General features: G+C 47.9%; 1 protein-coding gene across 1 annotated transcript; it reads right to left on the bottom strand.

Moving 5' to 3' along the window:
- Nucleotides 1-380: 380 nt before the first annotated feature.
- proza (protein Z, vitamin K-dependent plasma glycoprotein a) lies at nt 381-15,716 on the bottom strand. Its single transcript, XM_018742953.2, has 9 exons — nt 15,582-15,716; nt 14,514-14,666; nt 11,328-11,491; nt 10,988-11,012; nt 10,640-10,753; nt 8,338-8,472; nt 8,123-8,238; nt 7,089-7,203; nt 381-1,385 (listed from the first exon to the last, which is right to left on the bottom strand). The coding sequence occupies exons 2-9, from the start codon at nt 14,587-14,589 to the stop codon at nt 853-855; spliced, it is 1,278 nt and encodes a 425-aa protein (XP_018598469.2). The 5' UTR covers nt 14,590-14,666; nt 15,582-15,716; the 3' UTR covers nt 381-852.
- Nucleotides 15,717-17,612: the final 1,896 nt, after the last annotated feature.

The following is a 17,612-nucleotide window of genomic DNA, read 5'->3' as shown; positions in this document are numbered from 1 at the left end:
CCCACAACATTCTTGTCGCGAAGCAACCGCTCGTCAGCCTCTGCCCCGATTTCACCGAAATCCACCTCCGAGTCACGAGGCCCGGCTGACAGGCAGCGAGCGACGGTCGCGCCAGGATGGGAGCGCGAACCCGGAGATACCAGGGTAGGAGGGCGCTGAAGAACTCCTCGCGTGTCGCACCAAGCCCCCGAGCGAGCCGCACAGCCTCGGTCCTTTGTTTATGCCTTCAGATAAACTCTCCTTACTCAGGCCTGAGAAGAGCAAGCCCGTCATAAACACTGGAAGAGACGGAGTAGAGCAACGCAGATGGGCCCCGCGAGCAAAACGAACAAATTAAACCACGGCTGCAATAAGCAGAGGGTTGTCCGTAATAAAGTGTATCAGGTCAAACGGTTGGTTTAATTACACATCACAAGCAGCCGTGTTACACGTCTAAAGCAGCGAGGCCTAAACACAGCTAAGACACGACACAGTCACGCCACATGCCGCGCTACGTAGCTCCCGCTAAGCATTAGCTATTAGCCGCAGTGAGGCGGAGCGCGTTTTAATGTCATTTTGGTGGGCGAGTGCCACCGTGTGGGGAAAACAGAGAGGCGCTCGCCGCGGGCCTTCCTGAACCCGAAACGGCGCCTCCGCTTTCAGAGGTTTAACACGGGAATAAAACTAACAAGGTGCAGTTTCGTAGAGTTAGACAACGGGGCGCTGTTGACGCTCGACCAAATGCTAAAGTCTACTTGCAGCTCTGCCCGGAGACGGCTAAAGCATATTTTTTTGATGAACTCCTCCACCTTCGGTGAGCTAACCCCCCCTCTATCGTGCAGCCCCACCGCCAGCCGTCTCCCTCCGTCCTCATCAGGCCTCCATCAGGGGCTTCAACCAGGGCAGGAACCGGGACACCTTCTGGAAGAGGTAGCCTTGTTGGCAGTCGTGCTCCTGAGGCCGGCTCGCCACGCCGGTTAGGAAGAACACCTCCCGGTAAAGGGTGAGAGCGGGACTGCCGGGGCCAAAGCTGCAATCGGCCTTGGGTCGTGGTAAGGTGCAGAACATCTTGTTGGTCATGCGGCCTTGGTGTCGCTCAATACACTGCTCCAGGGGCTCGTACGCCAGATGGTTGAGGCTGAGAGTGCCCTCCAGAGCTACGGGTTGGGATCCATCCTTCCAGCCGGTGATGATCGCGTCCCACTCGCCCGTCATCAGCACATTCTCAGCAAAGTCCCGCTCTGGAAGGCAAGCAGCCATCACGGACTTCTTGAAGGTGATGCGGTTTTGCAGCTCTACTGCCGCGAGGTCGTTGTCTGGGCGGCCTGCCACGTATCTCGGGTGGACGTGCACCGTCTTCACGTTGAGCTCCTGCTGTCCTGCCTCGAAGGACGTGGTCCTCTTACCTGAGTACAAGACAAGCACGTGCTCGAGAGTCAAGGGTCAAGATGCCGACAGTGACCAGGAAATGAAGTCACTCAAGCTCTTCCGCTACCACTGTACACCCCAGAAGGATTTCTGTTAAAAATGGCAGAGTTGTGGACTTTCAAAGATACAAGCATTCTTTTGGTTGGTTTACTTTATATCGAATGTTCTTATATATCTTCTGAAAATTCCGTCTGTAGGGGAGCGAGAGCGGCTCCTGTCTTCCGGAAAAGTTATCAGCGTCAGTAACCCTAACCCAACTAATTCTGCTCACTTCCACGGTCTTTACAGGTCACATCTGGTGTCGCTGATCAAAAATGTGTGGCCTTCCCGCTACTGCCATCAAACCTCTGCAGCCGGTACTGAATGCTGCTGCACGAGTTGTGTTTGATTTGCCGAAGCGTTCCCACGTATCTCCTCTACTCATTTCTCTGCACTGGTTTCCTATGGGTGCCTGAATCAAATTCAAGACACTGGTTATTGTCTACAGATGCATCAGTAGAACTGCTCCCAGCTATTTAGAAGACTTGAGCAACTGCTACACCCCAACCAGACCCTCTTGCTGGTCTACTTCTGCTCACTCGGTGGTAAAGCATGGAGGTTCTCGGTTCTGGCTCCGTTGTGGTGGAATGACCTCCCCCTCTCACTCAGAACTGCTGAAACTCTGTCTACATTCAAGAAGGGTCTGAAAACTCACCTTTTCTGGACTCACTTTGCCCAAGATCTCTCCGGCTCATGTATGGTGTAAATGCTCATGCACTGTAACTTTATGATTATGCCCAGATAAGCCTTTACAGCCGCTACTCCTGTATTGTATGTAAATGTTTGTGTACCTTTTAGAAAAAAAAAATGTAGGAAGGTGATCAGGATTAGTCTACTCTTGAGTTTTGTGCACCTACTCGAGCGATGAACATCGGTGCATAAAGTGGGAAGAAACAAACTAGGTTTACTTAAGAATCACATGTCTGCAACTATGTCTCTCTTTCTCCTAATGTAATGTACAAATTGTATTTTCTCTGAGATGTATGTCGCTTTGGAGAAAAGCGTTTGCTAAATGAATACATGTAAATGCAAAATGTAAAAACAAGATGACAGGTGTTGCATGTTTGTGAGTTACATCTATTAACAACTGGCACTGATTTAAAGTTTGTGGTGGCTTATATGGTGGTTTTTTTTTTTTTGGCTCATTTTAAATGGGTTTTTAAATGTAGTTCATTAGTTGTTAAAGGGGGGGGCGGTGGCGCAGTGGGTTGGACCGGGTCCTGCTCTCTGGTGGGTATGGGGTTCAAGCCCAGCTTGGAGTGCCTTGTGATGGACTGGCATCCTGTCCTGGGTGTGTCCCCTCCCCCTCCAGCCTTCCGTTCTGTGCTGCCGGCTTAGGCTCCAGCTCCCCACGACCCCATATGGGACAAGCGGTTCAGACAGTGTGTGTGTGTGTGTGTGTGTGTGTGTGTGTGTGCGTAGTTAGTCAAAAAAAAGACATTCAAATAAGAAGTCCTGCAACCTCTACTGGATGAATATATCAGAGATTTTGACAGATCCCAACCTATTAACAAAGAGGAGGATGTCAATATCTAGTGTGATGGACTTAATTCCAGCAGCTTGCAGTGCACCTTATATTTGAAACTGCATCATATACATTTTGCTTGTGTTTATTACTTTGGGGAAGTCTATTAATAACACTGGAGAGGAAAGAAACCTGTGTTGAATTGTTGTATTAATGGAGAATGGGATGTATTTTTTTTTTCCTTTTGTTAAATTTTGGAGAAATGTGTGACGCATATTTTATTTTCGAGAAAATTTTTTTAGGGAAGATATGTGTGCGGTCAATCTGTCTGTGAACATGCCGAGAACATCTGGTTCTTAATGAAAAGTACTGCCTCTCGGAATGTTCTGTGTTCTAATGTCGTATGAAGTTATGTGTTGGTTTTTATCGACTAAACTCCAGTGTGGACCTAACATGTTAGCATGGTAAGATACTGTACCATAGTTAACTTTGCTGATATAAACATTATTCAGCATGTCTTGACACAAATTCTGCTCTAATGTAACAAGAGAAATTAAAGACACAGCTTGGGATGTCATGATACTAGTTGACGCACCTGTTGCATATTTGATGATATGTCAAAAAGTACAGTAATCTGTTCAACCCTCATTTATTTATTATATATTGAAATGTTTTACGCTAAAACTGTTCCACTCTAGGGGGGATGTGGTGACACAGTGGGTTTGGCCAGTGCCTGCTGTGTGGCAGGTGTGGGGTTTGAGCCCTGCTTGGGGTGCCTTGCGACAGACTGGCGTCACGTCCATCGTAGAGCGTACTTATACACACCTAGATGGCATAGCCTCGATCGCTGAGTGTACTTATACACACCTAGATGGCATAGCCTCGATGGTAGAGCGTACTTATACACACCTAGATGGCATAGCCTCGATCGCTGAGTGTACTTATACACACCTAGATGGCATAGCCTCGATTGTAGAGCGTACTTATACACACCTAGATGGTATAGCCTCGATCGTAGAGTATACTTCCACAAACCTAAATGGTATAGCCTCGATCGTAGAGTGTACTTACACACACCTAGACGGTATAGCCTCGATCGTAGAGTGTACTTATACAAACCTAGATGGTATAGCCTCGATCATAGAGTGTACTTATACACACCTAGTTTGTATAGCCTCGATTGCTGAGTGTACTTATACACACCTAGATGGTATAGCCTCGATCGTAGAGCGTACTTACACACACCTAGATGGCATAGCCTCGATCGTAGAGTATACTTATACAAACCTAGATGGTATAGCCTCGATTGTAGAGTATACTTATACAAACCTAGATGGTATAGCCTCGATCGTAGAGTGTACTTATACACACCTAGTTGGTATAGCCTCGATTGCTGAGTGTACTTATACAAACCTAGATGGTATAGCCTCGATCGTAGAGTGTACTTATACACACCTAGTTGGTATAGCCTTGATTGCTGAGTGTACTTATACACACCTAGATGGTATAGCCTCGATCGCTGAGCGTACTTATACACACCTAGATGGTATAGCCTCGATGGTAGAGTGTACTTATACACACCTAGTTGGTATAGCCTCGATCGCTGAGTGTACTTATACAAACCTAGATGGTATAGCCTCGATCGCTGAGCGTACTTTTACACACCTAGATGGTATAGCCTCGATGGTAGAGTGTACTTATACACACCTAGATGGTATAGCCTCGATCGCTGAGTGTACTTATACACACCTAGATGGTACAGCCTTGATCGTAGAGTGTACTTACACACACCTAGATGGCATAGCCTCGATTGCTGAGTGTACTTATACACACCTAGATGGTATAGCCTCGATTGTAGAGTGTACTTATACAAACCTAGATGGTATAGCCTCGATCGCTGAGCGTACTTATACACACCTAGATGGTATAGCCTCGATCGTAGAGTGTACTTATACACACCTAGTTGGTATAGCCTCGATTGCTGAGTGTACTTATACAAACCTAGATGGTATAGCCTCGATCGTAGAGTGTACTTACACACACCTAGATGGCATAGCCTCGATCGCTGAGTGTACTTATACACACCTAGTTGGTATAGCCTCGATTGCTGAGTGTACTTATACAAACCTAGATGGTATAGCCTCGATCGTAGAGTGTACTTATACATACCTAGATGGTATAGCCTCGATGGTAGAGTGTACTTATACACACCTAGATGGTATAGCCTCGATCGTGCAGTGTAGTTATACAAACCTAGATGGTATAGCCTCGATCGCTGCGTGTACTTATTCAAACCTAGATGGTATAGCCTCGATCGTAGAGTGTACTTATACACACCTAGTTGGTATAGCCTCGATTGCTGAGTGTACTTATACACACCTAGATGGTATAGCCTCGATCGCTGAGCGTACTTATACACACCTAGTTGGTATAGCCTCGATGGTAGAGTGTACTTATACACACCTAGATGGTGTAGCCTCGATCGCTGAGTGTACTTATACACACCTAGTTGGTATAGCCTCGATTGTAGAGTGTACTTATACACACCTAGATGGTATAGCCTCGATCGCTGAGCGTACTTATACATACCTAGATGGTATAGCCTCGATCGTAGAGTGTACTTATACACACCTAGATGGTATAGCCTCGATCGTACAGTGTAGTTATACATACCTAGATGGTATAGCCTCGATCGTAGAGTGTACTTATACACACCTAGTTGGTATAGCCTCGATTGCTGAGTGTACTTATACACACCTAGATGGTATAGCCTCGATCGCTGAGCGTACTTATACACACCTAGTTGGTATAGCCTCGATGGTAGAGTGTACTTATACACACCTAGATGGTGTAGCCTCGATCGCTGAGTGTACTTATACACACCTAGTTGGTATAGCCTCGATTGTAGAGTGTACTTATACACACCTAGATGGTATAGCCTCGATGGTAGAGTGTACTTATACATACCTAGATGGTATAGCCTCGATCGTAGAGTGTACTTATACACACCTAGATGGTATAGCCTCGATCGTACAGTGTAGTTATACAAACCTAGATGGTATAGCCTCGATCGTACAGTGTACTTATACAAACCTAGATGGTATAGCCTCGTTCGCTGAGCGTACTTATACACACCTAGATGGTATAGCCTCGATCGCTGAGCGTACTTATACATACCTAGATGGTATAGCCTCGATGGTAGAGTGTACTTATACACACCTAGATGGTGTAGCCTCGATGGTAGAGTGTACTTATACACACCTAGATGGTATAGCCTCGATCGCTGAGCGTACTTATACACACCTAGATGGTATAGCCTCGATCGCTGAGCGTACTTATACACACCTAGATGGTATAGCCTCGATCGCTGAGTGTACTTATACACACCTAGATGGTATAGCCTCGATGGTAGAGTGTACTTATACACACCTAGATGGTGTAGCCTCGATGGTAGAGTGTACTTATACACACCTAGATGGTATAGCCTCGATCGCTGAGCGTACTTATACACACCTAGATGGTATAGCCTCGATCGCTGAGCGTACTTATACACACCTAGATGGTATAGCCTCGATCGCTGAGCGTACTTATACACACCTAGATGGTATAGCCTCGATCGCTGAGCGTACTTATACACACCTAGATGGTATAGCCTCGATCGCTGAGTGTACTTATACACACCTAGTTGGTATAGCCTCGATCGTAGAGTGTACTTATACACACCTAGATGGTATAGCCTCGACTGTAGAGTGTACTTATACACACCTAGATGGTATAGCCTCGATCGCTGCGTGTACTTATACAAACCTAGATGGTATAGCCTCGATCGTAGAGTGTAGCCTTAAAGCAGTTAAGAGACGCGGTAAACACGAGATTTATGACACTGCAGCTGATGTAACACAGAATACTGTTTTACAGTAAACTTTTTTATAAGTAGAAAGAGTTCACTGTAAAATATCGATAAAAAGTACAGTATAGCAAATACATAATAAACCAGGTGTTTGTTGTCATTATCAAGAATTACTGTACATAATTGTATTTGCCATACGTTTATACGACTGGTTTCTTTACACGGCTACAACGTCGCTAGTCGATAAGAACTTTTCAGCTCCATTATAATGTTATGGGACCACCAACAGTGAGCCGGTTGTGTTCCGAGCAGGAATGGCACACTTACCCACAACCACCTTGAAGCTGCTGTAAGTGTTGGCGCACTGGGCCGTGGTGAGCACCAGATTCTCTTTCAGAATGACGCCGTTGCAGAACGGGCCCACCTCACTCTGCAGCAGCACCTTCAAGTCGAGAAAATACGGTCAGGAGGAGGAATGGGCTCGGTGCTGCTGGGAGGTGCTCTGCCACTACCAAGTACTAGGGTATTTTATTGTTTTGGTTTACATATAGAGTTCTCTCTGTAAATATGTGGATGGCCAAATGATTTATTTCCTTCAGATAAAAAAATATATATTTAATTTGCACGATAATCCTAAGGAATTCTGGAATGTCTGGACACCCTTTTTGAACTTCTCACATAGTGCTGCTTGATCGTACCTTTTCGATATTGCACCCTTTTGCCCTTTTTTATGTAAGTGGATGTAATTACGTGAGGGCGGCACGGTGGCACAGCAAGTAGCGCTGCTGTCTCACAGTGCCTTGGTGGTGCGAGAAGATGTTGGTTCAATCCCTGCTCAGTCTGTGTGGAGTTTGCATGTTCTCCCTGTGTCTGTGTGGAGTTCCTCCAGGTGCTCTGGTTTCCTCCCATAGTCCAAACACATGCTGTACAGGTTCCCCCATAGTATGTGTGAGTGACAGAGAGAGTGTGTGTGTGTGTTCCACTGATGTATGGATGAGTGACCCAGTGTAAGTAGTGTATCTAGCAGTGTAAGTCTCCAGGTGCTCTGGTTTCCTCCCACAGTCCAAAGACATGCTGTCCAGGTTCCTCCACAGTGTGTGGGTGACAGAGAGAGAGAGAGTGTGTGTTTCACTGATGTATGGATGAGTGACCCATTGTAAGTAATGTATCTTGCAGTGTAAATCACCTTGGTGAATAAGGTGTGTGGGCTGATAACACTGCATAGAGTTCATTGGAAGTCACTTTGGAGAAAAGTTTCTGCTCAATAATTAAATGTAATTATGGTTTCTCAGTGGATGTTTGTGTCTGTAATGTGTGTTAGATATAGAAAGCTGACCGTGGTACAGGTGATCTCACACTACCTGCCAAGGACACTCCCCGGAGTTGCAGCTGAGTCCCTCGTAGCTGCTTCGGATGTTGGTGGACCTTCTGTTGTCCCACTGGCTCAGACTGTCCACCTTCCCGCAGGGAAAGGGTACTGAGAAAGCGGAGCGGAGGAAAGGAGTGAAAACATCGCTGGCCAAGAAGAAAACCTAGCGCTACGTTCTCATGGGCGGAGCAGGCAGGTGCCACTCACCTGCTGGGATACACTTCTCGTTCTGCTTCTCCTGCAGCTTCCAGCCACGCGCACAAGAGCACTTGTACGACTGGTAGCCCGGCTGGCAGAACTGGCTACAGCCCTTCGTCGCATCCAGGATACACACTGTCTGATCTGTACGTGGGTGGGTTCGAGAGGGGTCGTGGAACAGGAGGTACGCATCACATCTATATCTAACATCTATAGCAAACATCTGCACAGCTCAGATCATGAGGAGATGGGCAACTGGAAGATGCTAAAAGTCTGACTCCCTGTTAGTCAGATAGTGTTTTTAATACCACAATAATGACTAATTGTTGCGTAAATAAAACATACATTTTATAGGCAGTAGATTCCGGATAGCTCGGTCACTGGGTCATCGGAGCAGCCGTTTATTTGGGGAAAATCTTAAGAAACTCATAAAAATTAAGAAAATAACATGAAGTCAGGGTGGCACAGCAGCATGGTGAGTAGCGCTGCGTTCTCACAGCGCCTGGGTGGTGTGAGAGGATGTGGGTTCAATCCCTGCTCAGTCTGTGTGGAGTTTGCATGTTCTCTGGGTGCTCTGGTTTCCTCCCACACTCCAAAGACATGCTGTTCAGGCAGAGAGAGTGCGTTTCACTGATGTATGGATGAGTGACCCAGTGTAAGTAGTATATCCAGCAGTGTAAGTCACCGCGGTAAATAAGGTGTGTGGGCTGATAATGCTACGTAGAGTGCATTGGAAGTCGCTTTGGAGAAAAGTGTCTAATAAATAAATGTAAATTTACTTTGCTCTTCTTGGACACCATGCCTTGTAATGGGGACAGTGCCTGCTAGGTGGCGCTCCTGCGATCAGTGCAGGTACGGCTCCCTCCGGAAGGAACAGGTGCATTCAGACAGCGTGACGATTTTTCTTTTTTTTTTGGTTTTTGATTTAGCAAAATTTCAGGCCCTTCTCAAAGAGAGGTCTTACAGCGGCTAACAGAACCGCCTTACCTGATCAAATCAAATGCCGAGCACCTAACCCCAGTCCTGCGGTACTGAACAACAGCTCCTGGTAAAGGGTGACTGCACAACTGTACAATCACATGTGTAATACAGCAGCAAGCGGCAGGAGGGATGGGCGATAGACGAAGAACAACAGCGAACATCCCAAAAACACTTGATAAATTACTCCAACATCATGTCAAATTTTAAGAACTGCAGGCGTGTTTGACACATACACATTGTCAGAACCGCTTGTCCCATATGGGGTCGCGGGGAGCCGGAGCGTAACCTGGCAGCACAGGAGGGGGGAGGGGACACACCCAGGACGGGACGCCAGTCCATCACAATGCACCCCAAGCAGGACTCGAACCCTAGACCCACCGGAGAGCAGGACCCGGTCCAACCCACTGCGCCACCATGCCCCCCTCACCACATACCATAAAGTGCATTTTTTAGCATGGATATTTGTCTCTAAATTGTACCACTTGTTCCAAAATTCATTTAAGTACATTTACTCGTAGCTCAGAAAACTGCAGTTTGTCTTTTGTTGTACAGCTTTTTAACTCTTTATGAAAAACTTTGGAAAAAAGGGGGCAGCTGGTTAACTGGGCCAAAGCATTCTACTCTAAATGTGTCCCAATTAACTGGAATCCACAGTGTGTGTGTATTTTGCATATAATTTTACATATTATTTATGTAGGGGGGCGCGGTTGTGCAGTGGGTTGGACCGGCTCCTGCTCTCCAGTGGGTCTGGGGTTCGAATCCCGCTTGGGGTGCCTTGCGGCGGACTGGCATCCCGTCCTGGGTGTGTCCCCTCCCCCTCCGGCCTTACGCCCTGAGTTGCCGGGTTAGGCTCTGGCTCCCCGCGACCCCGTATGGGACAAGCGGTTCTGAAAGTGTGTGTGTGTGTGTGTGTGTGTGTGTATTATTTATGTATGCTATTATCTTTTCAATGTATCCTTCCCTTGTGTCAACTACTGTGCTGACTTCTAATAAGTAAAAAAAAAATCATAATTATTATTCTTTAATAATAATAATAATAATAATAAGTATAGGAATAATAACAACAATGTTGTTATAATAATAACATTAATGTTGCAATAATAATAAAAATAATAATGCTATTATAAAAGCAATAACTATTATTAATAATAATTCATAATAAAAACAATTATTACTACTATTTTTATTATTGAATAATAATAATAAAAATAATAATAATAAGAATAGTCTTATTAACATTATTATTCTTATTATTCTTCTTCTTCTTATTATTATTATTTTACTACTGTACCACACGTCACCCAAACTGGCAATGATGAGCAACCCTCACCTGTGTCGCAGTGGACTCCAGAGAAGCCCGACTTGCAGATGCAGTCATAGCCGCCCACGCTGTCTGAGCACAGGGCGCCGTTCTTGCAGGGCTTGCTGGCGCACTGGTCTCCATCTGTGCAGACGGATCAGTTAGAAAACAGGCCATGAGAGCGGCTGCCTCCAGGTACCCCCGACATCGCCGTCTCCACTCATTCAAGCATTCTGAGGCTTAAATTTAGCGCACAAACGGAGGAGAAAAGAAAGCATCGGCCGGATGTTGGACAGATATGCTTGTTATGGCAGGTTCGCAGGGAGCTGTGTGATATTAAAGACTCTCGCGTGCGTGTAAAGTGTGCGCTGTACTTACCCACGTACACCGACCAGAAAATATCCTGCGGAAACAGAAGCAGGGTGGAGGGTTATTCCAACTGGGCTCTACAGAATTCCTACATCTGAGCCAGAGCTCACGCACCGCGTTCTCTTGAATGTTTTTCGCACCCCTTCGCCTCATTATAAACCCTAATTCTGACATGCAGATTCACAAAATTCACAAACCCAATATAATACCTTACAAGAAGGGGACAGGTTCACGAAACACCGTAACCACGTGACTTATAATGACCCAAAAACGAATAATTTAATAGAGCCGAAGGAGGGGAACGGTAGAGGTGGCAGAGGAGCAGAGGGCGGCACTGGTGAGGACTCACGGTGCGATAAGTGTCCTGGAAGATCTCGCGGGCCTCCTCATAGTGGCAAACCTCCTCCACGCACTCTCGCTCCAGGTTGGGGGGCAGCTGGTCCTCCTCGGAACCCGCGTTGGCCCGCTTGTGGCGTGACATAAGGGTGAGGGCATCCTGCTTCTCCAGGAACACTATGGGAAGACATGAGCGGGCGCCGTTCGGCCCGTAGATTAGGACAGGGGCAGGACACTAGAGGACAATGCTGTGTGTGAGTAACAGAGAGAATGTGTTCCACCAATGTATGGATGAGTGACCCATTGTAAGTAGTGTATCTAGCAGTGTAAGTCTTTGGGTGCTCTGGTTTCCCCCCACACTCCAAAGACAAGGTGTTCAGGTTCCCCCATAGTGTGTGAGTGACAGAGCGTGTTTGTGTGTGTGTGTGTGTATTCCACCGATCGTATGGATGAGTGACCCATTGTAAGTACTGTATCTAGCAGTGTAAGTCTTTGGGTGCTCTGGTTTCCCCCCACACTCCAAAGACAAGGTGTTCAGGTTCCCCCATAGTGTGTGAGTGACAGAGCGTGTTTGTGTGTGTGTGTGTGTGTGTGTGTATTCCACCGATCGTATGGATGAGTGACCCATTGTAAGTACTGTATCTAGCAGTGTAAGTCTTTGGGTGCTCTGGTTTCCCCCCACACTCCAAAGACAAGGTGTTCAGGTTCCCCCATAGTGTGTGAGTGACAGAGCGTGTTTGTGTGTGTGTGTGTGTATTCCACCGATCGTATGGATGAGTGACCCATTGTAAGTACTGTATCTAGCAGTGTAAGTTACCGCGGTGAATAAGGTATGTGGTCTGATAACACTACATAGAGTTCATTGGAAGTCGTATTGGAGAAGTGTCTGCTGAATAAATAAATGTAAATGTGATGTAATACTATTAATACTACTATTAATACTAATTAATACCTACAAGGAAACTGACACGCAGCAGCTCAACAAGACACGGGAAGGAGCCGCGAAGACGCCTCTTTGCGCACCATAACTAAACAGTCCGGTGACTGAAGGAGCTCATGGTGACCACTTCATGGGGTGGGGGGTGTGAGGCATGGTCTGCAACTGTCAATAATGGACAGTAGGGTCCTGCTCATCCTGCCCTCTGCCGCTGCCCCCGCTGAGCCCGGGGTGGGGGCATTACAGAACCCACTTTCTTCACGAGCTTGCAGAGTCTGGAGATCTCGCCGAGATGCAGAGATGTTCCCCCAGCGCACCACAGCATAAAAGATTACACAACTCAGGCACGGTGGGGGGCGGCTGGTGGTGCTGGTACGCCCTGGATGCGGCCAGTTTATTACGCAGCCTGCACTTGTCGGTGGAGATCATTACTTTTTGCCCAGTGACACAGAGCAATTGAAACAGTCCATGAGGACAGTTCATCCTGGGAGAGGGTCACATACAATTTAAAAAAAAGAATCAAACTAAAGTAATGTGCCAAAACACCCTTTTTTGGTTATTTATCTTTGGTTATTTGGTTATTTATGTGAAGCAAATGTCTTCTTCTGCAACACTGCGGCACGAGTTGTGTTTGACTTGCCAAAGCGCTCCCATGTATCTCCTCTTCTCGTTTCTCAGCACTGGCTTCCTATAGCTGCCAAAATCAAATTCAAGACCCTGGTTATTGCCTACAAATGCATCAGTAGAACTGCTCCCGGCTATTTACAAGAATTGATCCACCGCTACACCCCAGCCAGACCGCTTCGCTCTTCTACTTCTGCTCCCCCGATGGTCCCGCGCACGAAAAGTAAAGCACGGAGGTTCTCGGTTCTGGCTCCGTTGTGATGGAATGACCTCCCCCTCTCACTCGGAACTGCTGAAACTCCGTCTACATTCACGAAGGGTCTGAAAACTCACCTTTTCCGGACTCAGTTCGCCCACGATCTCTCAAGCTCGTGTATGACGCAAGTTCACGCACCAGAACTTCGCGATCATCCCCAGATAAGCCTTCACACGGCCGCTACTCCTGAATTGTATGTAAATGCTCGTGTACCTTAAAAAAATTGTAGGAAGGTGATCAGGAATCGCCTATTCTGAATTCTGCGCACCTACTCGTGCGATGAACATTGCTGCATCAAGTAGAAAGTAACAAACTAGGTTTACTTAAGAATCACACGTCTGCAACTATGTTTCTCTTTCTCCTAATGTAACGCACAAATTGTATTTTCGCCGATATGTATGTCGCCTGAATGTTAATTCTAACGTGAAGATATTCCCATGGAAAAACTCCAGGGGAGTGTACCAGCTTCGCTGAGAGAAGAAACAGAGGCTGATCGTGGGGCGAATGTGCGCCGCAGCCCTGGAAGATTTGTCCAAAGGTAAAACAAGCTAAACAAATACACAACAAACTACTGAAACACAATCTCTGACCCTGCCACTGGGCAAAAATAACAGAGATCTCTTTCCCACGACCCCTCGGTAATTCGAGACGAGTTCGGCCTATCAGTCAATACAGCGGAGCAGTCAGATTCCAGAGGCGTCCAGAGGTTGGACAGCTGGTAGCGGAGTGGGCTACTGCCCGAGGTTGCAGGTTCGATCCCCACCCCCGGCTATAGTACCCTCGAGCAAAAGGTACTTACCCTAAATTGCTCCAGTAAAATTACCCAGCTAGCTCTACACACACACATTTTCAGAACCGCTTGTCCCATACGGGGTCATGGGGAACCGGAGCCTACCCGGCAACACAGGGCGTAAGGCCAAAGGGGGAGGGGACACACCCAGGACGGGACGCCAGTCCGTCGCAAGGCACCCCAAGCGGGATTCAAACCCCAGACCCACCGAAGAGCAGAATTGTGGTCCAACCCACTGCGCCACCGCGCCCCCTCCAGCTAGCTCTATAAATGGGTTAATAATTGTAACCTTAATACTGCAAGTTGAAAAGTATCAGCTAGATGAATAAATGTAAATGTAGGTGTCCGCTGTGTGGCAATACCACTCTGCCAGGGCACCGAAGCGGACGCACACTTTCACATGCGACCACCGTTCAGCGAAAGGGAGCACGTGGGCTGGCGGTTGGTGTGTCCCAAACTCAAGATCGTAAGGAAGTCAAGGGTGTAGAGTCCGTGGCACAGCCTGCATGGATTCAAGGTTTTCGGTAAGAACAAGGAGGATCACAATGCACGTGTGCAGTCCACCTGCCCCCTGACGCGGAGACCCCAGTACCTCGAGAGGCGTGCTGCCCGGCCGCTGCTGAGCCCAGGAGCAGGCAGACGAAGAGAGCGGTGGCGTCGGCGCCCATGGCGATTGTGCCTCTGCTGCTTTGTCCGAGAGAGGCTCCACTGGCTCTAGATCAGCTCCAGCTCCAGGGTTCAAAGTCTTCCCCCGACAAACAAAACCCATATTTCAGTTGGGTCTGACATGAGATATCACAGACCACCTGCTGTGCTCACCCTGTACATACACATATTAACACACACACACATCTGAACTGCTTGTCCCATATGGGGTTGCGGGTAGCCTGAGCCTACCCAGCAACACAGGGCGTAAGGCTGGAGGGGGATGGGACACACGGAGGGGACCCACCCAGGACGGGACCCCAGTCCATCACAAGGCACCCCAAGTGGGACTTGAACCCTAGACCCACCAGAGAGCAGGACCTGGTCCAACCCACTGCACCACTGCACTATTACTTGCACATTATTATATATTATGATTCTATTTACAATGCAAAAAAGAGGGTTCCTCAGAAATACGATACAGTTGTTATTGTGATGTACCATCAGTGTCTGAAGCGTGTATGTGAGCTCTCACGGACAGCGCGAGTTAACCAGGGGGGCCTCCCACGGGAGTCACGTGCAGTGCTGCCACCACGTGGCCAGAGCTATAATTACACCGGATGATTATTTCCACGATCGGAGGAAAACAACAACACGAAGCCGTTTTAAAAATTGCTAATAACCGTCTACGTCAGAGCCGAAAGGCAACACATGAAAGATGTCAGGATGGAAGACGATAACGTGAAATTTATAGCGATTCTGCAAATTTTATGCTGCTGCGTAGCTATTAAAAACAATAACCTACCGTTATTATCATCTCATAATAATTAATTAACCTATCCCTGCTCAGCGCGTATAAACAATACCATCTCATCAAAAAGTAAACAGAATTATAACGTAAATAATTAAAAACGCCCTCGAATTACATCATCCGGGCTGATTACAAAACGAGTCCCGATTGCTCGTATACCGTATGACACCGAGGAATCTGCGAGAAACAGCGCTGCTTACGTACCGCAGCCGGTTTTTCGGTGGAGCAGAGCGCTGGTTCCTTCCGGCTGCTGCGAAGCGCCGCTGCTCTGAGCCCTCAGTGTCTCCACACCCCGCCGCTGTGGCTCCGAACCGCCCGCCGTGCGCTCTCTTTACAGGCCACTGCGGATCCCGCTGCAGCCAGCAGAGGGAGCCAAAGACCACTCAAAATCGCCAGCAAGCTGGGAATCCGTAATGCCCCCAGTGGTGGCAATAGGGGGTGCAGGAGGTGCGGGGGGTGTGGACCGCACCGAGAGACACCATCAGAGGGGGTGACACCAGAATATTAATTTACAAGATTCACAAATTTCCATAATTTACAAGACTCGATCAACCGCTGCACCCCAACCAGACCCCTTCGCTCATCTACTTCTGCCCGCTTTGTGGTCCCACGCACGAAAAGTAAAGCAGGGAGATTCTCGGTTCTGGCTCCGCTGTTGTGGAATGACCTTCCCTTCTCACTCAGAACTGCTGAAACTCTGTCTACATTCAAGAAGGGTCTGAAAACTCACCTTTTCCGGACTCACTTCGCCCAAGATCTCTCCAGCTCACGTGTGGTGTAAATGTTCATGCACCCTAACTTTACGATCATGCCCAGATAAGCCTTCACACGACCGCTACTCCTGTATTGTATGTAAATGTTTGTGTATCGGGGGGTGCGGTGGCGCAGTGGGTTGGACCGGGTCCTGCTCTCCAGTGGGTCTGGGGTTCGAGTCCCGCTTGGGGTACCTTGTGACGGACTGGCGTCCCGTCCTGGGTGTGCCCCTCCCCCTCCGGCCTTACGCCCTGTGTTGCCGGGTAGGCTCCGGTTCCCCGCGACCCTGTATGGGACAAGCGGTTCCAAAAATGTGTGTGTGTGTGTGTGTGTGTGTGTGTATCTTAAAAAATGTAGGAAGGTTATCAGGATTCATCTATCCTGTGTTTTATGCACTTACTCGTGCAATGAACATCGGTGCATCGCTCTGAACCTACAAGGGTAAAATTCTCTGCTCATTTACTTTTTGAACCTTCTCATGTGCTCCGTTCAGAGCTCTCAGTGCCCAATTACAAACGAGTTCTGTGTTCTCAGTCTGCCTTTAAGTCGGATTTTGACGTAAGTCGGAACAGTTAGGTATGATTGTCATGCCCCCCGATCACCTGCCCAACTGACCGCACCCTAAGCTGATTTAAAGCCATGGGATAAAAAGGCAGCCCAGGCGCTCCTGACTGCGGAACCTCATCTGAGCAAACCACAGCGCACCATGGACTTCTTGTGGCTACCCGCTCTTCTCTCATGCCATCAGCGACCGCCTGCTGTGGATCCAACAGGGCAATTGAATGGTGGCTGACTACTCTCTGGAGTTCCGGATCCTGGCTGAACAAAATGCCTGGAACTCTGCCTCCCTCCTGGCCATCTTCCATAATGGGCTCCACCCCAGTATCAGACTGAGCTTGTCTATTGTGGGGTGGACTGGGACCTTGACTGCGTCATAGAGATGGCCATTGCTATCGATGACCTAGCCAGGAAATGGACCCACCAACCATGGATGAACTTCCCCGTTGCCGAGACCATTAGGGAAATGTCAGAACCGGTGCAGATCAAGCACGGTTGTCTCAGCCCTGCTGAGAGATGGCGCCGCTTTCAAGACAAGCTTTGTCTCTAGTGTGGCACTCCTGGTCACTTCCATGCTTCCTGTCCCATCCGACCCCTGCGAGAAACTTACCTGGATTCTCAGGTCAGTATTCTTCGTCAAACCGAATCACAGCTAATCATGTTGGTGGTGATTGCCTGGGAGGGAGACAAGATATATATGCATGTGTTGGTGGATTCTGGGGCGGCGGAGTGTTTTATGGACACTGGGTTCGCTAGAACCCGTCATGTGCCAGATCGGGACTGTGACGTGTTGTTACGGGTCAGCACGCTGGACGGACAGCCTCTGGGAACCGGGGTTGTGAAATCCTGCACAAATGTTTTGCAACTCATGGTTGGTGTGTGCCACCAGGAGGAGCTCGCGTTCTTCCTAATTAAAGAGTCAGA

Source organism: Scleropages formosus, chromosome 3, assembly GCF_900964775.1.
Source record: "Scleropages formosus chromosome 3, fSclFor1.1, whole genome shotgun sequence".
Classification (NCBI taxonomy): Eukaryota; Metazoa; Chordata; class Actinopteri; order Osteoglossiformes; family Osteoglossidae; genus Scleropages; species Scleropages formosus.
Note: the sequence above shows the minus strand (reverse complement) of the source record. Positions and strands in the feature narration are given on the sequence as shown.